At 40.2% G+C, this 22,810-nt stretch overlaps 1 protein-coding gene across 2 annotated transcripts in view; it reads right to left on the bottom strand.

Annotated features, from left to right (window-relative positions):
* Positions 1–22,810, bottom strand: part of WNT7B (Wnt family member 7B) — a 212,701-nt gene that overhangs the window by 166,638 nt on the left and 23,253 nt on the right. The window contains exon 1 of one of the 2 annotated variants that reach the window (XM_073621908.1): positions 20,237–20,700. The exons of the other annotated variant lie outside the window; for it this stretch is intronic. Coding sequence (XP_073478009.1) covers positions 20,237–20,319 — 83 coding nt within the window. The 5' untranslated portion in view covers positions 20,320–20,700. Of the gene's footprint in view, positions 1–20,236; positions 20,701–22,810 lie in introns of those variants that run through there. 2 annotated transcript variants of the gene reach the window in all.

Raw genomic sequence — 22,810 nt, 5'->3', positions numbered from 1 at the left:
TGTTGTCGGATTTTCCGAGCGTGTGTACACAAGTCCGTCAGACAAAAGTCCAAAGTACAAACACGCATGCTCGGATGCAAGGACGAGCCAGAAGGCATCGGTCTTGTAAACTAGCATTCGTAATGCAGAATTAACATTCGTGACGTGGCAAATTATGAAATCTCGAAATGCAGCGCACATTCTCTTCTTCTTTAATGGGATAATAATGAAACTGCTTTGCTGGTGATACTGATGGATTTATTGCAAACGAATTTTCAAAGGCTTTTTTTTCTAGTGATAGCAAGGATAATATTTTTATGCTTGTTATTTTTTTTTTTTGGTGCAAGTTACCACAACACCATTATCCCGTAGTTTTTAAGATCAAAGATACAACTATGTTGGTGTCCCTTGTTAATTTTACATTGTATTTTTTAAAATGTAACTGCCTACTCCCAAACTGTCATTTGAAGTAAAACACATAGCCAAGTATTATTCTCCACAATTTTTTTATTGTGCATTAAAAAAAGAAAACAAAAAAAAATAGACATGCTATCTGCCAACAGAACTTAACCAAAAAGCGCATTCTATGCATCCAAAAATATAGAAAACATACCAAATCAAATCATTATTCAACCAAAAAATAAAATAAAAGCCTCATGCATGTGTCCTGCTTCTTAATATAGGGGGTCAGCAATGCCAAGAGTTGGTGAAAGCAGGGATCCGTCATACGGAGATAATTCCAAAAATCATCCGGATTATTCTCCTGGAGCTCCCGCAGCAAAGGCATATGACATAATTGGTCACGATTAATAAAGCAACCATTTTTTGGTTCAAGAAATCCTCCTCCTCCTGTTCCTGGACTGGACTTGGGTCAAAGCAATAACTCCAAGGCCAATAATAAATAACACGCTATCTCCTACGATTCCGCAACATTGGTGGTTGACCGTCCAGAAATGAAGTGAAAAGAGCAAAATGAAAAGCGCGAAATAAAAAACGCAAAATGAAAAGCGTAAATCAACACTCATCAAACTTCTACTAACACAAAATTAGCAGAAGGAGCCCAAAGGGTGGCGCTAAAAAGCTGAAAAACCACGTAGTACGCCACTACGTTCGTGTTTGTTGGCCAACAATTCCTTGCCGTTAGTATGCAAGACAAGTTCCTGGTCAACGCCCTTGGGACAAAAGTCTGAGGTTTTGTCTGCGGAAAATCCGATCGTGTGTACGAGGCTTTACTGGCAGGATCAACAGATGAAAGGGGAAAAATGCTTGAAAAAATAGAAAACTAATGCAACCATCACATCTAAGGACTGGTAAGCTATTACATTTTGAGTTTAGATACAATTTAATGTGTCCCTCCCTAGCAGCACATACAATAATTATTTCCCGTCTTCTTCACCGCCACTCTATTCTGACATCAGGAATGAAAGGCAAGACCTGTGTAATGCCAAAGCTGCAGGGCCATGGACTCTGTGTGTGACAGCACTGATTGGCCAGGGCTGTCACATGGAGTGAGTCACATGTTTCTTCATATGCAGAAGTACTGGTATTTCCTAAATGGAGTGGCAGAGGAGTGAAAGAAAGGTAACTATATGCTGCTGGGGTTTGATGGATTAAAACCCCTCTGCTGCTCTGTCCTAAATGGCTAAAGCACGGGTTTTCAAGGCTACAGGCTTGCTACTGAACCCTATAGGGTGGTAAGGGGCCTTTTCTGAGACTACATCTCCCAGATAAATTGTCGCCCGCCCTTGCCCACACAGGAGGCTTCTTATTATATGCCTTCATCCAATTGGCTAAAAGCATGTTAGAAAAAGAACCCCTGTCAATACCTTTTGTTTTTAGACACGTTACTTCTCAATGTGCTTTTACATGCAAATTAACCCATTACACTGAGAATTCAGTGTGCATATTAATGAGGAGAACGGTTCAAGCTGCGATCTGTCACAAAGGCGTTCTGCGGCATAGAATTCACAGTGTATGCCAATTGTCAGAGTGAAATTAGGAAGTTTTTCTTTCAGAAGTTTAAAAAAGTTTTCCTGGAGAAAGAGATACAGGCAGGAAACAGAATTAAAAAATAAAATGTGTATTTTCATTGGAGGAAAAAAATATTGGTATTTTGTGCTGACCCCTGTGTATGTGGGTAATGAATTGTTACAAATGAGGGTTTATGAGCTACAAATATCAGTTATATAATTCTGTAAGTTTACCGCTTTGCTGGAAATGTAGGCCTTGTTCACACTGGTGGGTTTTGCCACACTAAACACACCTTCCCAGAGCAGCAAAAGTGCATGCAAAGTCCTACTGGCTGCATATTTAGTGCTATGTTCGAAAAATGCACCATCCGTAATAGTCAATGGAAATGCACCACAAACGCACCGCATTTTGAGTCAAATTTTTTCCCAGGTGACAAAGGATGAAAACGCCTGCTAAATGCATGTGAAACGCATTATGCGTTGCGTTACATTTTAACACAACACATTAAAATGCGCGAAAACCCAATTGTTTTTTCTAAAAAAAAACAACGGGCCCCTATAGAGATTGAAAAGCCCGCAGCAGGAGGACATTGCTTGCGACCGCAGAACATTCTTAGGAAATGTAGAGATGGACAGTAGAGGAGGACCAGGGGTGTGTGGGACTGTAACCTATCTTAGGGTTCATTTACACTTGTGGTTTGGGACTGCATATTTTTATCACCTCCAACCTCTCCCTCTTAAAGTGGTAGTAAAATAAATTGTAAAAATCTGCTGACAGGCAGGGATTTTATAACAGAATAGTTCATAGAGGTCTCTTCTGTCATAAATCTCTCCCCCGCCTTTTAGCGGGTAATGTGATCTAAGCCGCACATGCGCAGCTCAGACCACATTTATGGCCCGCTCTGCATGCCACAGCGATGTGGCTCCCATGCGCATGCTTGGGAGTGATGTCACCACTGCCTGGCCATTCAAGCAGCCAAAGATTCTGAACCCGGTAGGAAGACCGGGCGAAGGTGGAAGAGCCGCGGAGCCAGCGCAGCAATGGGGGCTCCAGTTTGCAGGTAAGTCTGTTATAATGTACTAGTATAGTATGCAGTACATATTTTATGACTTAAACCTACAGGGTGACTTATTTTTTAGCTTGCAATCCATGACTTTAGGGCACATTGCATCAGCAAAAATACCCTGCTAGTACATGTAACACTCCCCTCCCTCCAGACTGACAATGCTGCTGTCCAAAGTGATTTTGATTGGAAGTTCCAAATCGCAATATGCATCAAGAGCTTCTTGTAACAGCTTGGTTACGGTGCTGAGAGCGCAAAGTCAACGTGTTCTCGGCACAGAAAAGTCATTTCCCATGGATGCATGTGTTTGGCAATTCGGCATTAAAGCCCACCTGCCCAGGTGAATCCCTTTAGCTGTATATTTTTTGCGCTTACCATAACCTACTGCCCATGAACAACCCAAAGTAAATTCTCCTCTGCTTCTGACAATGGCAGCGATACCACATATGTGTATATTATTTGTAGTTTGTACCCCTAGTACCCCTAGTAGGGCTCAGAAACAATAGTCCGCATTTCGCTTTTTTTAATCTTACCTAAACACACTGATGCTAATTTTAAAAATGCTTATTTTTTCCTACCTAATATACACTAACCCTGACCCTTGACTCTGACCATGACCTTTGACCCTAACCTTGATCCTAAAGCAGCTCATACATGAGTCATTTTTTTCCATTCAGCCACCGGGTTAAAAAAAAAAAAAAGATTTGATTCCCCCATCTATACACTTGATGAGGATGGGGGAATCCCTTCTGCTGAGCTATTGTATTCTGACAGTTGAAAGACTTCCCCACCGCTAAAATATCAAGCAGGGAAAATCTGACAAGGTGGTTGTACAGAAGTTGATTGGTAGATCACCTTCTGTACAACCTCCCTGCCCATACTTGGATCGAAATTCGACTGGCCCCTGCTGATCCGGGCCAATTTTGGTCCAAGTATGGGCAGGTTTAACCTAACCCAGCACTGATCTAGCTATTTTTTCTTTATTTGTTGTTATTACTATATATCTATATATCTATATATATATATATATATATAGATATATAGATATATTATATACAAATAAATAAATATATCTATGTATATATAGATATATATCTATATATATATAGAACTTCTTTGTTTACACCTTTCTCCTCTATTCAAGAGGAGAAAAAAACACAGGGGTGGGCTGTTCAGTGACTGATTACTGTGATAGCCAATCAGAGGCTATCACAGCCATTAGGTGAAGGAAACCTGGGACTTCCAGTTCCCAATCATTAGTACAGAACCCATGGCTCTCGCCAAACACAGGTACACATATATGCGTACCCACTTCCATGAGGCCGCATATACAATATTTGTACAGTTGGTGGGAAGGGGTAAAAATATGGACCTAATAAGAATAAATATATAAGTAGTATGTATATAAAAATTAATTTGTGTATAACTCAAGCCATAAACTAGACAATACAATTGTACTATAACATCTGTATGACAGCATCAAAGTTGCAGGGTTCAGGATCACTGCCTTTTTTTTACGCAATTGTGTTCCTCTAAAAAAATATCTGAAGCTCTATTCTCGTGTCTATCCTTCCCGATTGCACACGCACATTATTGTGCGTTATAGTAATGCATCCCATTCATTTCAATATATTATTTTGAAAATAAGACTTGCTATCTTGGCACTTTTGGTGGATTGCGTATTTATGTGCGTTACACCAACACACCGCAATAGGTCCACATGGGCTTTAAGGAAAAGTATCCCATTAAAGAAGCATTGTAATACTTACCAGTCCAGTGGCAATTGGAGTTGATTTACTAAAGGCAAATCCACTGTGCACTACAAGTGCACTTAAAGTGCACTTGGGAGTGCAGTCGCTGTAGATCTGAGGGAAAGATCCGAAATAAAGGGAAGCTCTGCTGATTTCTATCATCCAGTCATGTACCAGCAAAAATGCTGTTTTTTATTTTCCTTGCAGGTCCCCCTCAGATCTACAGCGACTGCACTTCCAAGAGCACTTGTAGTGCAAAGTGGATTTGCCTTTAGTAAATAAACCCCCCCAGTGTTGTAACGTTTTCCCCACTGGGCACTCAGCTTGCAACCACCGAGCCCTACATCACTACAGGACACAATTCTGCAATAGGGGTCAGGGGGAGGAACCACAACACCAGCAGGGGGCATCTATCTGAAACATCTAAGGTTGCAGAATCAACAGCAAAGTTTCAGCACAAAGCCTGCTGGACAGGTAAGTATACAACATATCCTTGTACAGGAGGCTGCTGAAATTTAGTAAATTAGTGACAGGGTCACTTTAAAAGAGGACATTGCAGCCAGCTGCCTATGCCCAACATGCATTGGCCTTGTAATGAAAAGACCTTGAATAATAACGCAATTTCATCCGTGGGTTTATGCAGTCATTCACTTGTAATTCCTTCAGCAACAGCCTTCTGGTATCCCTGCTTCCCGTTCCAGCCTTCCAAACATATAATTATATCACACGGCCAGGGTAACCACGAGCATCGCAGCATCTGGTATGCGGTTGAAAACTTTTGTTTCAAATCTGAACTATTTATAGGGAGCAAAATTTTTCAGGATAGTAATTTCCTATACGGTTTTATGAAAATAGGGCTGCATTTATATAAAAGAGAATAAAATATTCCAATTATTATAAATGTTGTTTTTCAGGAGCCAAGCCCAGGTCCTCTTATGCAGATGGTGACCCAAAAAAGTGCACGTCTGTTTGGCTCATTGAAACTGTCCCAAAAAATGACTAAACCTAACATAACCTTGTTCTGTAAAGTGGAGTCAATTTTTTTTTTTTAAAGCCTGTACGGAGAAAGCTATATGCGCGTCACTGGGACAAGCATCGGAAACGGACTTCTTCAAATGATTATTTAACTTTCAACTTATCAAATCGCCATTACATGTGACTACAAGTTTAAAGGCTAATTCCACCTTTCTGACCATGCTTCATGTTACACCCATATTTAGGCCTCATGCACACAAACGCTTAGCATCTTCTGCATGTTGAGGTGTAAAATCCCCTATGCTGCACCTGCCACATACAGCCGCCAATAAAAGCAAAAGGCTGTACGTGGCCGTGCTTGGATAAACGCCAATGTCGTCTTGGGATTTTGTATTAAAAATGGCATGTTCAGGAGAAGCATCATACGTGCCTGCACAGGTACATGCAGAAGCTATCTGTGTTTACCTGAGCACGACCGCATGCAGCCGTTTACTTGTATTGTGGCTACCTTCACACGTGCGGCTCCACATGTGCCAGAGATTTTACACCTCAAGCGCGGTGCCGGTACAAGGTCATCCAGCGTCCAGGGCAAAGATGCCAAACTGTGCCCCCCTGCTTCCCTTAGAGTTAGGGACAAGGCTCCCCCACCCCTGCAATAAACCATTGCGCTCAGGGCAACCGCCCCTCTTGCCCACCCCTTGTTCCGGCCCTGGCTAAGCATCTGTGTGCATGAGGCCTTAGTTGTTGGAATATGGCGCCATTCCGCAGCCCTCGCCCTTAACCTGTCCCCTTTTACCTAAATCCCAGGGTTCTTCTTCACTGGCCTCCCCAGGCAGGTGCGGTTGCTGCAACCCTGTTTGTACTTCTCTTTATATCCCATCATCAAATTCCACAGAACATTAAAGGACTACGCTATGTTCCCAATAAAAAAAAAAAAAAAAAGCAGCACCTGGTAGATCGTGACCTTCCATGCAAACAATTAATAAGCATTTCTGACCTATTGCTGAATTGTACTAAACAGCCTGAACACAATCAGCCGATGTACACAGTCTCCAGTGTCCCCGACCAATGAGCATTACACAATTGCAATCCAACCTGAGTCAAACAGCTACATACACAGATGACATACATACACATTCACTGTTCTACCTGCCAAATGATATACATTTCTGTCTGTCTAGTTCTAACATTTAGAAGGCTCTGCCACACAGAACAACCCTGTCTAGCAGAGCAAGAGACTGGATTTTTCTCTGATACAGTTAAGTAACACTTACAGGTCTTGTCCCTCGCCCAATCTGTGATTGGTGGGTGAAGAAGAAGTAGCAGACTGATAAGCTCATCTCTCTGTCACTCTGCTCTCAGCTCCTATTCAAATGCTCATTGCAGCAAGCTAATTGACCTTATGTGCTGCTTCTCTCTCTCGCTGAGTGTGAGCTCTAGTGCACAGGGACTGAAGGAGGCTGATACCAAATCAAATCAAAAAGTAGCTAAAAAAAGTAAATACACTGCTTGTATTTTAAAAATAAATGCAATAATAATAATCAAATCAGCATTATTTGCATCTTTTGCATCTGCCTAGGTATTTGGCTTTAAGAGAACAATGGGGGCAAATAAGGTTGCAGCAACCATCAAAGATGATACATGTAAAAATATCACAAGTTTTATTACCGTTATATTGTATACAATTTACTGCATGCACAGCCTTTAAAATATAATAAAGTAGATCTAAACCCATTACTAAAATGTCATATAACATGTTAATGTATTTAAAAAAAGTAGTTTTTAATTTTCTTACAGTTGTTCTTCTGCGTTGTCACCCTGTTATATTCACCCCTGAGGGAGTGTAGGCATTGCCCACCCTTTAAATTGTCAGGTCTATGGTGCAGAGCTATGGCATGCAGCCAATGCTGGAGAAAGTTCATAAAGAAAGAAAGTATATGAAAAAAGGCTGGAGGAGATGGGAAAGGGGATGAAAAACGGTGAAAACACTATGCTCTATTAAAAAAAAAGACAATTGTTTGTGATATTTCTTGCTTTTGCAAACTAAAGGTTATCCTATTTGGGTTTATATCTACTTTATAAACCTTACCAATGCCTATAATTATTATTATTATTATTTAAGGTACTTACATAGCACTGTCAATTTACGCAGCGCTTTACATATACATTGTACATCCACATCGGTCCCTACCCTCAAGTAGCTTACAATATAAGGTCCCTAACACACATTTGTATACTAGGGCCATTTTTTTTTTTTACACAGAAGCCAATTAACCTACCAGCATGTCTTTGGAGTATAATCACACTGTTCCCCAAAAAGAAATGACTCAAAATGATAAATTCACTTCTAAAAGGGAAATTAAATACATTGTACATCTCTAAGATAAGGCCAACTCCAGATGCTGTTCAACAGAGTTATAATTGTGTTGTAATTTACAATTTACCGTATGTATACCGTATATCAAACAATTAATAACCATAAAAAGTCAAGAAAGCATATTAGAAACCAAATGACCCAAGAGATTATGTTACCTCCATTCTAATGATACTTGTGTGACAATGTAGTTTAATCATTCTTACTGGATGGCATTTCATTTATTAAAGCAGTGAGGTTGATTTACTAAAACTGGAGCATGCAAAATTTGGTGCTGCTGTGCAAGGTAGCTAATCAGCTTCTAACTTTAGCTTGTTCAGTTAAAGCGGACCTTCAGTAATTTTTTCATCTTTCCATCTATTAAATCTTCTGCCCTTGTTGTTTTACCTTTGGATAGTAAATCAGTTTTTTCTGCCAGTAAATACCTTATACGGCCCACTTCCTGTTTCTTGTCTGGTCATTAGCCTAGGCTTATGACATCATGCATAGTTCTCTCTCTCACTCTTGTGAGTGTTTGCCAGGAAGGGAGGGGGGGTGAGTCATAAGAGGGCCAATGAGAGCTGCAGGGCTGCAGAGCTGGAGGTGTGCCTCTGTGTGTCTGTGTATATCCAGGAAGTGAACAGGCAGAAGCTTCAGCTGCCCACAGTTAAAATGGTTGCAGCCAGACTTAGTGGAGGGAGATTTCTGCAGGATATTTGGCAAGTACAGCATCACAGTGTTTATAAAATAATATGCAAAGTGGTTGGAGGGAAGCTTCAGAATGGCAAAGATGTTTTTATAACAAATTATGTGAGCAGACTATAGTTCCTATTTAAGCCTTTACAATAAAACCTGGATGCAGAGCTGCACCAGATTGTGCGCTCTCCATTTTTAGTAAATAAACCCCACTGTGTATTAAACACAATTGCAATGACTTGCTTTTAGTTATTTCTGTTTTCATCTTTTTATATCTCTTTTTACATTACAGTGTTGCGGATCTTCTGTAGCTTCCTTGCAGCCAATTCATATGCAGTCTTCTCTTATTTTCTAGGCTATTATGTTGATTTAAATGAGGGGCATTTACAGACCGAAGAACATTTTCAAAGGGTATCAGGACATGGGGTAAATATAGGCTGCTCTACTGTTGCCAGGCAAAAGTGTTATATGTCTACAACCAACCAATCAAAGTCTCCCTTTTATTTCTCAACTTACTCCATTAGTGAGTTATTGGGGTTGTACACCTGCTGTGCCCATTATGAGGGGTTCTTACCATCCCTGCAACATGAATTTTAATAGTTAAAGTGACATTTGTATTACCTTGGCATGATTTACAACAAGGCCTCATGCACAATGGACATTAAAAACAACACTTTTATGAACATTTGATTTTTTTTTCTGCCTCTAAGTGCCCCTAAATGTTAGCCTATGTGTCCATGAACACATACGTGTTTACAGGTATTTAGAGGAAGGGGCGTTTAGAGACAGCAGAAAAAAATGCACTTCCAGTGCGTTCAGGAGCAGCAGCATTTTGGCAGAAAAAAAAACGTTTGACATGCCTAAATACATATAAACATGTGTAAACACGTCTAATGTGTGTTGATACTTTTAAGTGCTTGCCAATGAAATGAATTAACGCCCAGGTGCTTGACGCGCATAAACATGGTAAAGCGTGTTTATAAAAATGCAAGTTTAGAGGCGTTTTTGATGCTGCTTTTCTCCAGCTGTGGAAAGGCATTTAGGAGAGCTGGGCAAACGCCCAAGGTGCATGAGGCCTTACCCTTAGACCCCTTTCACACTGGAACGTTTTGCAGGTGCTATAGCGTTAAAAATAGTGCCTGCAAACCGCCCTAAAACAGCTGCTCCATTCACTCCAGTGTGAAAGCCCGAGGGCTTTCACACTGGAGCGATGCACTGGCAGGGCGTCAGAAAAAGTCCTGTCAGCAGCTTCTTTGGAGCGGTAAAGGAGCACCACTGTGAATGGGGCAGCGCTGCGATACCAACGGCAAAACGCCGCTCTGTCCTGGTGACAGTGGCCACCAAGACAAACAGGAAAGGGAATCTCCACAGCAATTTACAATTTTTGAGCAGGGCGGTCCCAACAGGGCCTAAGGCATATGAGCCCATTGAGATCCATGAGTGTGTTTTTTATAAGATTAGGTAGGTGCGTTTTCAAGTGTCAACATGTTTCCTTTGTGTGTTGACATGCGTTTTGATTTATGCTGGCACTTGTTGTTGAATTTGGATTCGAAGCTGCCCATATATTAGTCAATCAGCAGGTTGAGCAAAAAACTGATCCAATTCCCCCATCCACACATTTGAAGTGGAGGGGGGAATCCTTCTCAATGAGCTATTGTATTCTGACAACGGGGAGGCTTCCCCACTGTCAGAAAACACTGATGAGCACTGCAGGCTATAGCTGATTGAGTGGCTAAAATTCAACAGGGCATTTGTACCGTAGTTAATCAGTAGAACGACTTCTGTTCAACCACAATGACCATGCATGGACTGTAATTCAACCAGTCCCTTCTGAACTGGCCTGAATTTTCGAAACATGTATGGCCAGCTTAAAGTAGCTGTAAAGGTATGAACGTAAACAATCTTCAGTGAAGAAGTAACTAGGGTAGATTTATATGAAAAAAAGACAGAGATTTTTTTAAACAAGGAGATAGAAATGGCTGGTTCTTGCAATGTTCGCGCAACATGACCATCCAGCTACACTTATATCGAAAGTTATTACTTCTGGTGGAGAAAAGGTTTCCTCTTCGCAGGATATTTTAGAGGCCTTTAGTCAGTATTATGGTTCGCTTTATACCTCCTCTCTCCCTTCTGACTTCCACTGGAGGGACTTGTCCGTTCTTTTGGATCAGGTAGCGCTTGGGTGGTTGTCAGATAAGGATAGAGAGGCTTTAGTTCATCCTATTACTTTGGGGGAGGTCTTGATGGCCATACGTCATTCCCATGTGGGAAGGCTCTGGGTCCAGACGGACTTCCTACTGAATTTTATAAAACGCATGGAGATGTATTAGCTCAGAAACGTACAGCATTGTATACAAGATGTTTGGTTGATGAGTCTTTTCCAGAATCCATGAGATATGCCCACATAGTCCTTAGTCAGAAGGGATCTAAGGATCCAAAGTTGTGTTCTTCCTATAGGCCTATTTTAAAATACTGACAAAATTACGCAGACTGCAACATCTGCTACCCTCTATTATCACTTCTGATCAAACTGGATTTATGCCTCAAAGGACGACAGATATTAATTTACGTAGAGTTTTTAACAATGTACATATCCAACATGTAAATGAAGGTTCTGGAACGGTGGCCTCTTTAGATATAGAGAAGGCCTTCAACACTGTTGAATGGCCTTTTCTATGGGAAGTCCTCAGACGGATGGGATTCCCATTAGTTTTTATTTCTTGGTTACAGGTACTTTACCGAAAACCCATGTCAGCTGGTAAGTTGGGAGGACAGTTGTCAGCTCCTTTTCAGTTATATAGGGGTACCAGGCAGGGTTGCCCTCTCTCTCCGGTGCTTTTTGCCATAGAAATTGAGCTGGTGGCAGAGGCATTCTGAGTTTCTCCTAATAGTCGGGGACTTAGGATTGGTGGGCTGGAGGAGAAGGTAGCCCTGTATGTAGATGATATATTATTATTTTTAAATGATGCTGGTCCGTGACTTCAAGGAGCTCTCGAGTCGATGAATGCTTATTATCTTATCTTTGTTTTTTCCTATAGATTTAAAGGCACAAGCTACAGCCTTTCCGGATACACCATTGCAATGGGTGACGGAGTTTAAATATTTAGGAGTGGTAATCTCGAGACAGGCCTCAGATTTTTTGCCCCTTAATCTAATGCCAGTAGTACAGGAAGTTAGGAAAAAATTAAAAGCATGGGGAACATTGCCTCTATCATTATTGGGTCGTATAAATTTAATAGAAATGAAGATTCTCCAAAAATGTATATATTTATTTCAAAATTCTCCACAATGGCTGCCAAAGTCCTTCTTTACACGCTTAGATAGTATTTTTTCCATCCTTATTATGGAGGAATCAGTCTCCTAGATACAAATTGTGCACACTTATGCGTCCGATATCTCAAGGAGGATTAGCCTTTCCAGATTGTTATAAATATTATCTGGTGACACGGCTGGTCACGGCAGCATGGTGGCTGAATTGAGGCACTTCAATTTTTTTTTATTTTGCGGTCTTAAAGGGGTTGTAAATCTACGTGTTTTTTCACCTTAATGCATCCAATTTCAAGTCTATATGTTCATCTTATTTTGGTGTCGCTACCTGATATGGGAAGGCTCCGGGCACAATGGCTGAGAGACATTCCAGAGTTAGATGAAGAGGAATGAGAGGATATATGGGGGTTCCCTTTTCAGGCATTGGTCTCTCTTTGAAATTGCCTTATACAATTTAAAATAATTCATAGGGCATATTATACGCCACATAGGTTACATAAAATGAGCCTAATGCATTCTCAGGAGTGTTGGAGATGTGGAGGATCCCCAGGGGATTTTTCTCATGTCTTTTGGACCTGTCTCACTATCACCATATTTTGGACAGAGGTTTCAGATGTAATTGTGGAATTAACGTCGGTTGCTCTGAGACTAAATATATAGATCTGTATGTTAGGGCTAGTGAACAATACTTTCCTCATAGTTGCAAAAAGAACACAAATAAGTTTGTTCATTTTTTATGCTAGAAAGCAATTACATTATGTTGAAAAAAACCAACTCCCCCTTCGTTGGCCTTTTGGAAGTATTTAGTAAATATTAGTTTACCATTGTATAAAGATGCATATTTTAATAGAGGCTGTCCAAACAAATATGAAATGTATGGTCTAGTTGGTTAGCGAAGACTACAACCATCTTAGAACAGTCTATGAGGTAAATATAAGGTGTATTAAAGAGACTTGATAAGGATAAATGAGAGCATTCCTTTTTTCAATATCAGACTATATAGTATAAGTTATGGAACGATTTTGATAAATAGAGCTGATGAATATGTGAGCCACACCAAAGTATTGGTTTTATTGGGTATAGGTGAAGTTCTTATTGTCTTTTTCTGTATAAATTTTAGATAATTCTTGTATTGAGGTTGTTTGTTTTTATATGTATTGTGAAATACTTCAATAAAGAGAATTATTTTAAAAAAATGTCAGTGTGCAGCTACACCCTCAGCTCCCCATAATAGTTAATAGTTACCCAAGACCAATCTCGATCCAGCGATGAGCAGCAGCTCTCCCGGGTCTCTCCTTCCTCATTGGCTGAGACACAGCAGTGGGAGCCACTGGCTGCCACTACTGTCAATCACAGCCAGTGAGGGAGGGGGGTGGGGCTGAGACCCGATCTGTGTGTCTTATAAACACAGAGGCAGCATGTGAGCAAGCATGCACAAGTGCCCCATAGCAAGCAGCTTGCTATGGGGGCACTCAGCGGGGGGGGGGGGGGGGCAGGAATTCTGGCTGGGGACCCGAGAAAAGAAGGATTGGGGCTGCTCTGTGCAAAACTATTGCACAAAGCAGGTAAGTATGACATGTTTGTGTTTTTTTTTAAACAGCTATTGACCAGAGCATGTTATTAACTTTTATTGCTTTTATTTTATTATTAACTTTTATAAGCGTTTTGATGTGCTGCTGTTGATTTCTATGGGCCTCCCAATGCTCTAAATCACTGAAAAAATGCAGCGTTGAAATGGGAACAGGCACTATTTTTGGGGGGAAGTCAGATATAGACGTTTTGGCGTGTTACAACATGTGAGTTCCAACGTAGTGGTGAAAATAGTCTGTGTTTTTAGAGTTCCGCAATGGTTAAAAAACAATAACTAGAAAATACTGAATATTTCCTCCAGAAGCCTAATTCAGTACTGGCAGTTTGTCATAAGTAGGAGACAGGTCACGCTATATATATTCTTGTGAAGGTTAGATGCTCTTTGGCAGTTGACTAGGTTTTTGGCGTCTTCTTAGACTCTGAGCCACATTTGAAGTCAACGTCAACACTGAGCAATAAGAAAGAAGAAACTGTCAAGGATTTATTTGCCTTTAACTAATACACAACAGACACTACTAAATTTGACAATGTTCTACTCTTTTTTTCTAACAGATTTAACCATTGCTATCATAATCATGTAGCATCCACAGAAAGCTTTTAGTGAGGTGGAAAAGGAATGAAGGGGACTGATCATACATGTTATCCAAACTCACATGTTGAAGTAAAACTACTTTAACAGTCTCACTATAGATGGATACATAAGGGATAGTAAATTAATTAAAGTACTCAAATTTTGCACCACATGACCAAAATACTGGGCTTTTCATTACATGCCCACTGCTAAAATGGCAAGATTAATACATCTCAACTCTGACCCACCCCTTCAGCAGAGATCACATGACCAAATGCCTAGGGTGTTATTACTGTGAGCAGCACTGAAGGAAAATTCAACGGAAGCTGCATTTTCTCCACAGAAAGTATTTCAGCCCTCCTGTTCTTCTTTATTCACCCCACTGCCAACATCTGAGTACAGACCCACTTTGATTACCTTACTGGTTTTCCCAAAGAAAAAAAACTGGGGTTGATTTACTAAAACTGGAGACTGTAAAATCTGGTGCACCTGTGCATGGTAGTCAATAAGCTTCTAACTTCAGCTTGTTCAATTAAGTTTTGGCAAAAAAACCTGGAAGCTAATTGGTTGCTATGCAGAGCTGCACCAGATTTTGCATTCTCCAGTTTTAGTAAATCAACCCCATGGTGTATTCAGTCAAAAATATTGTTGAAGACAGGGAAAAAGGGCATAGACATCTTGGGTAATAGGGGATAATTTATTGAGTCATTTCCAGCCTTGTCTGTGAAGTCTGCTTAAAATAACCAATCATGTTCAGCAGTATTTAAAAGAGAAGTATGGGGTTGGGTTTTTTTCCTGAATAATACTTACCTAGGTGGTTGCAGCATTGGTCCAATGCTGTATCTGTCCCCGGCGCCTCTACACTGAGAACCAAGCGATCGAACACTGTCAATCGCTCGGTTCTCCCAGCTCCATGAGCAGAGACCTGCTGACTGTCAGTCACAGCTCTCTGCTCTTCTTCCTTCTCGCTCATTGGAGCGATGAGCTGTGGAGGGGGTTGTAAGGAAAATGGCTGCACTTTGGTTCACTATATATTTTTGATAAGCAGCCGGCTCAGCCTCTCAGCAACTTGCTGAGAGGCTGAGCCGGGTGTCGGTCCAGGGACCTGGCTGATCCTGACTTCCATTGTTGTGATGCCTGGACCGACTCTGTGACATCAGCAGAGAGCAGACTTCAGCCCGCTCTCTGCTGAAAACAGGTCACCGGAGTGCAAAACGAACTTCACTCCTGTGACCCACAGGAGAAGTACAGCCAAACAAGCTTTGGCTGTACTTCTCGTTTAAAAACAAAGATAAGTTGAACCCTTATGGTCCATTGGGTTGATTTACTAAAACTGGAGAGAGCAACATCTGGTGCAGCTGTGAATGGTAGCCAAATTAACCCCATTGTTCCTTGTGAGAGACCTACTAAACTAAAGTGGGTCTAGGGCAGCCCATAGAGGATTCCTTTTTTCATTCAACCAGCAAGTAAAATAAAAAGAATTACTTGATTCCCCCATTTGATGTGGATGGGGGAATCCTCCCGCTGTGCCTTTTATTCTCACAGCGGGGAGACTTCACTGAGATCAGAATCCATTAATTAGCACTGCCGGGTATAGTCGGTGGCGATAATCAAGCAGCAAAACTCAGGGTGGTTGTACAAAAGTAAATCTGTAGATCAAACTCTGCACAACCACACTGCCCATACATGGATCGAAATTTGTCTGATCCCTGCTGAAGTGGCCAAATTTGGATCCATCTATAGCAGGCTTAAGTCTAGTTCAGGGGTCTCCAAACTTTTGACACTAAGGGCCAGTTTACTGTCCTTCAGACTTTAGGAGGGTCGGATTGTGGCCAGTGGGGGTAGAAAATATCCCAGGTCCAGCATCAGTGAGAATAAATATGGCCTCAGGGTTGGTGTTCAGTAGGAGGAGGAGTAGTACTACTAATAGGGGAAGAATAGTATCCCATCATTGGTATCAATGGAAGAAATAGTGACCCATTATTAGTGTAAGTGTGAGCAATAGTGCTTCATATCATTGGGAGTAATAGTGCCCCAAGGCTCGGATAAAGGCTGGCAAAGGGCCACATCTGGCCCTCGGCCACAGTTTGGAGACCCCTGGTCTAGTTAAAAGATGGCTCACCTTAATGTATTCAGAAACAAGTGCCACCAGGCCTTGAAGCCTTTCCCATTGGCCAATGCTTTTTTTCTAGATAAAGTAGGGAAGGGTTAAAGCCTCTGACGTGAGAATAAATATTTCCAAAGAAAGGAACATTCCATCTTAGTGGGTTGTAACCAAAACAGGGGTGTTCTAATTAAAAGATATTCCCTTGATTTCCCTTTTGGGAAAATCTGAATTTTTCATCACTTTCTGTTCCAGTGGCAATGGTCCCCAGGATAAATAGAGAGGATGAATAACACCAACAATGACACAGACAGCAAGAAACATTTCACTACTATAACCTAATCCCAAAAATAACTAAAAAAAGTGCTTGAGCAACTGAGCTGGGGCTTCAAATCTGAAAATATGATAATGCTGTGAAATCTAATTTGTACCAATGGCTTATTTTTCAGCCTGGGAATTGTATTCCCCCAGCAGAGCTACAGGGCAGTAAATCATGAGAAATTTACAACTGCAGAACTTCTAATATGTTATGAAATGTATATGGCAGGCCAATCATTTTTAGCTATCCATCACATGAAGGGAAAACACTAGGGTCATGCTACCAGAACAGTACATAATGGTCACTTACAGTAGCTAAGTAAATAAGGTGTATCCATGTTCGCCTCAATCATCCAACCAATTGGAGTATTTAATTTGCTGATTGATTCACTTGGTCTGCTTTAGTAAATTGACCACTATCTAAAGTTGCACTATAGTTGGCAGCCACCTGCATAGACACACTTATCACGCTACTCATAGATATATACATGTCGTTTTCTGATACAATGTGTCATGTTCAGCAATATGTCACCATTGTTTAGTATATGAATACTGTCAATAATAACAATATGACATAATAGTAACATCAACAGCAAAATAATTATAAAAAATAAATAAATCGTACAAACTTGCACAGATAAATAAACAATGTTCAAATGCATCAATTAGCTACAGAAATGATGATGTCACCATTTTGAAATCAACATATTTGCCTTTTTGCATGCATAGAACATTATATTCACAATTTAGGAAGGAATATGTATGAATTATATAATCAAGAAGCATTTTTGTAATTCTGTTGACCAATGAAATAAAATATAGGTTGAGACCAGAACCAGGTGCCAGCCTATGTGGAAAAAACATTTATTATTTCTGATACTGGCATTTGTATTTAATGCACGGTAACATGCTTTATTGGGTTGCAATGCCATTCATTTTTTTATGGCAGACAATGCATTTGCGTTGGATTACAAAAATGGGTCGCATTTGATTCTCAGCATGTGACGGTGCATTTGCAGTCCAATAATTTCAATGGGCTGCCTTAATGCAACATATGTTAATTCACTGCAAATATCTAAATAGGCCCTTAAAATAAAGTTTCTTATATCCTGATTTGATATTTAAATGGTATCTACCCAAAAAAAGAAAAATGTAATACACTGTAGCTTACCAGTGATTAGGTATGGTGTCTGTATTCATCCCCCCCCCTTTTCTTTCACTAGTTAATCCTGCACATAACACACTTTCAGTCCCTAGGTGGCTACACCAACTTCCTCCACTGTATCTATGGTGGGAGCCATGGTTGCCACCCAGACTGAACTTAAAACAGGTTTTGCTTTTTTCATCACCATTACATGGGGGTGGGAGATTAGCAGTTTACAGAAGGAAGATAACTTTGTTTGGGCTTTCAGTTAAGCTCATAGGAAGTGACAAGGGCAATGCATTTGGCAGGATCAACAGATATGTATTCAATGAAAATGTACTTAGCCTAAAAAAAAATGCAGCTACTACATCTAAGGACTGGTAAGCTACAATATATTATATTTTTGATCTTGGGTTTAGATACACTTTAAATGAGCACCAGTTTGTGGTCTGCTATCAAATAAAGGTTGGCCGTGCAAAATGGGTTCCAGTTTGACATACCAATCACCTATTTTCTCCATGCTGTGCGATCCGCTGTCACTGCTTATCGGTATTAGAGCAATGACTGCAGCAGCAGACGTCAAATGCGATTGGTTACAATTATCTGGCTCACTGGTCATCTGTAACAATGACACTGCTGGCCTTTTACAGAGATCTGCAACTCACTGCGCCAACATTACCTTATGTATGTAATCACGCCCAGTAAATCAAAATACCAAAAAAAAACATACAGTTTCTGCAAAGCCAAATATAAATAACTACAAGTATGCAACATTGATTATATCTTGGCACAAAAACAGTAGAAATAGCATCTCTGTATTATCCAACAAAAACATGATTGACCCAACCACAAGACAACTTCCGTAACCAACCACCAGTGACTCAACATTAACACATCAGCTTCATCTGTATCTACATAGGTGCCAGCATTTAAAAAAAAAAATGCAGGAACACTTTGCTGCTGAGCCAATGTAAGTGTGTCATGTGGACTATATCGGTTTCACTATTTAATTTGGCGCATCTCTTCTTTAAGAGCCAATTACATTTTTGATTGGCCTGACTTTGCATGTAAATTTGTCCAGACTGTAAAGAACAATAAATTTCATAACTGTTGTGTGAACTCATGAATTGTGCGATACTAACCATACTGTACCTGCACAGATCCATGGATTTCAAAATTTGGTAATTTGCAACAAAAAAAAAGTGAATTTGCAAACTACTGGGCTATTTAAATATTATATAATAATTCATGGCGCTATATAAATCCTATATAAAATTCATGGCACTATATGAACCCTAAATAATAATTCATGGCGCTATATAAATCCTTTATAAAATTCATGGCACTATATACATCCTAAATGATAATTTGTGGCACTATATAAATCCTATATAAAATTCATGGCGCTATATAAATCCTATATAATAATTCATGGCGCTATATAAATCCTATATAATAATTCATGGCGTTATATACATCCTATATAAAATTCAGGGCACTATATAAATCCTAAATAATAATTCGTATCACTATATAGATCCTATAAAATAATGAATGGCGCTATATAAATCCTATATAATAATTCATGGCATTATATAAAATTCAGGGCACTATATAAATCCTAAATAATAATTCGTATCACTATATAGATCCTATACAATAATTCATGGTGCTATATAAACCCTATATAAAAATTATTGGTGCTATATAAATCCTATACGATAATTCATGGTGCTTTAAAAGGCCTATATAAAAATACATGGCGCTATATAAATCATAAACAATTAATCATGGCGCTTTATATAAATCCTATATAAATATTCATGGCGCTATATAAATCCTATATTATAATTCATGGCGCTATACAAATCCTATATAATAATGAATAGCCCTATACAAATCCTGTATAATAATACCAATAATTAATTAGATTGTCAATGCTTTATTCTTGACTCATTTCGCTTATCTCTTATAACCACATTTTATTAGCTGCTTTGTGACTAGTCATTACAAGTCAATTAACATCAATATTTTATAACATAACCATCTAGCGCAAAATAACAAGGGTTTTATAGAATAGGTAAATGGTGCCATAACCCGTAGACATTTCCAGAAAAAAAAAATCCAAGGACAAGTCTACCAGACTTGGGACTGTCCCTGGAAATCGGGAGCAGGTTGGCAGTCGGAAACATGGACTCACACCCTCCCGTCAGCATCTAGACTCTTCTTTTCCCATTCATTCAAAATGACTCTAGCCTGCTAAGAATAGATTCTTACATAACACAATTAACAAAAAAAAAAAAAAAATACAAGTGTTATCGCCCTGCACACGCCACTTTGCACCGTAAACTTTTAAAGCTACAAGGATTCGTTGGAGCACTAGAAAACACCCCCCACCGATAGCCAAGCCTTCGTTTACACCTGCTAGAAGAAACAAAGTAAAAAAGGACTTACAGGTAACTGCCACTGGTAAGGATGAGGAATATCTGGGGGTAATACACTGACAGTAATACACTTCGTGATGAGAGCAGAATCATGACTGAAGGTCTCTCCCAGAAAAAAAGGTCCTTTAAGTCCTGTTAAGGGCCCCCCCCAAAAATCCTTCTCCCCTCCCCAGATGTGTGAGGGTGCTTGGGGTTCACGTCTCCTGGCTTGGGTTCTCCTTAACGCACAAAAGTCTGAAAAAAAAGTTTTCTAAACTTCCAAAAAGTTTTTTTTTTTTTTTTTGGTTAAAGCCCCCAGTAAGCTGCGTGAGCTTTTGCCTCGGGCTGTGAATGTGAGCCTGTCATGTCTCAGTGGTTTCAAGTCCACAGGCTCTGATCTGTGATGATGGTTTAAAGGATTTGGATGGCAGTGTGCAGCCCATCTCATGTCCCTCTCTCTCTCTCCCTCTCTCTCTTCTGTCTTTCTGGCTTTCAGGAGCCTGTGAGCTGCCATTGGGTAGAATGGGGCTGCAGTCCGCCTACTTGTTTTTTAGAAAGAGGATAAAAAAAAGAGGGGGGGTGACAATAGAGGGGGGGCAGAGATGCGGCTTCTGTATTCAGTAGTGGTGGCTGGGATCCTGCCATCCCATGTGAATGTCCCAGCAGCTGTCCTCAGCTCAATGGTTGGATTGGGCACAACAATATAAAAAGGACACCTTCCAGGCTTCTGTCCCATTGCATTAACCCCCCAGCAGCTGTCAGGGGTCACAAGTTGTCGGGATTGTCCCTGGAAAAGGTTGTCCCTGGAAGAATCCCCGGTTTTATTTATTTATTACAGGTATTTATATAGTGTACTCCAAAGACATGCTGGTAGGTTATTTGGCTTCTGTCTAAATTGTCCCTAATATGTATGAATGTGAGTTAGGGACCTTAGATTGTAAGCTCCTTGAGGGTAGGGACTGATGTGAATGTACAATATATATGTAAAGCGCTGCGTAAATTGACGGCGCTATATGAGTAACTAAAATAAGTAAAAATAAATAAAAATAGTGCTGACTATTTATGAAGAGCTTTACATACTGTACATTCACGGCACTCACTGCTCTCAAGGAGCTTGCAATCTAATCTAATATACCTTCATACATATACTAGGACCAATTTAGACAGGAGCCAATTAACCTACCAGCATGTCTTTGGAGTGTGGGAGGAAACCGGAGTACCCGGAGGAAACCCATACAATTACAAGGAGAACGTGCAAACCTCATAGACATTGGTCAGTGACACAATAAGGGCTCATTTACACTAGCGGTTGGGGATGCAAAAGATAGGTGGCTGAACTGCAATTTTAACATATCACCACCTCACTGCCTGTCAAATGCCTCTGAAAAGTGATCCAGCAGGGACTGCTTTTCAGGGGGGCAACAAGGGCTGCCACGCATTAGCCTCTAACCTGTCTACCTTTAGGAGATCCCTGAAATCTCATATATTCAGGGAAGCCTATCCCACACCCACCTAACAACTGTCCCCAACCACCCCATCAAATCATTCCCTGCATCTATTACCTTTTGTACCATCACCCCCTCCCTTAGAATGTAAGCTCTACGAGCAGGGCCCTCCTGTCCCTTCCGTATGGAACTGTACTGTAATTGTTCCGTCCCCCCTCTACATTGTAAAGCGCTGCGTAAACTGTTGGCGCTATATAAATCGCGTATAATAATGTAAGAATAATAAACCTAGCCTAAAATGCTTCCTTTTTATTTATTAGCAATCTGTTATTATTTAGGCATTTATGCCTGCTTCACGTTTAAAAATGCAATTTCAGTATTGTATTGCAGATCATTATCTTTTTTTTCTAATGTTGCAGAACAACTAGCAGTGGAAATTCAGCAGTTTGGGCGCCTTGGATGGAGAGAATTGCACAGGCTGCCACAGTTAATGTCATTTTGAGCTTGATGCTACCACATGCCATTGTTGATCTCATGCTAGGTCCTTGGCTCGAAAGGTGTTCCAATAGCTGCAACATTTCTAGAGTCACAGACCCCATACAACTAGAGCTAAAACAACTAATCAACATATTCGATTAAAATCGAATATGAAAATAGTTGTCAACTATTTTTATAATCAATTAGTTGGCCTACATACAGAATGCATTATTTGTTTACATATCAGGAAATACAGCTCAGCACACTGTCCATACAAGTGCCTAAAAAATTGTGAATGTATGAGGAGCAATATTCATGGGACATGTAGTCCTGGGCAGGAAAAGGAAATGATTTAAAGTGATTCCAAAGGCAGACATTTTTTAACCTTGCTATAAGGTTCTATACTATTGCTACTGGGGCACTCTAAGGGCAGGAGGAACCAGAAGCGCCAGCGGGGGACCCCAGAAGAGGAAAATCTTGGCTGCTCTGTGCAAAACCATTATATAGAGCACGTAAGTATGACAAGTTTGTTTTTTTTATTTTGTTTTTTTTAAATCCAACGTTTACTATCACTATTACTAGGGCCTCTGTACAGGGAAGATCAGCATCTGAACCCAGAGAAGCTGGTGGCGGAGGTAATATATATATAGCATTACAATTAAATTTAAAGGAATAGTTTACCA

This window comes from Aquarana catesbeiana, linkage group LG03 (genome assembly GCF_042186555.1).
Source record: "Aquarana catesbeiana isolate 2022-GZ linkage group LG03, ASM4218655v1, whole genome shotgun sequence".
NCBI classification, from domain to species: domain Eukaryota; kingdom Metazoa; phylum Chordata; class Amphibia; order Anura; family Ranidae; genus Aquarana; species Aquarana catesbeiana.
Note: the sequence above shows the minus strand (reverse complement) of the source record. Positions and strands in the feature narration are given on the sequence as shown.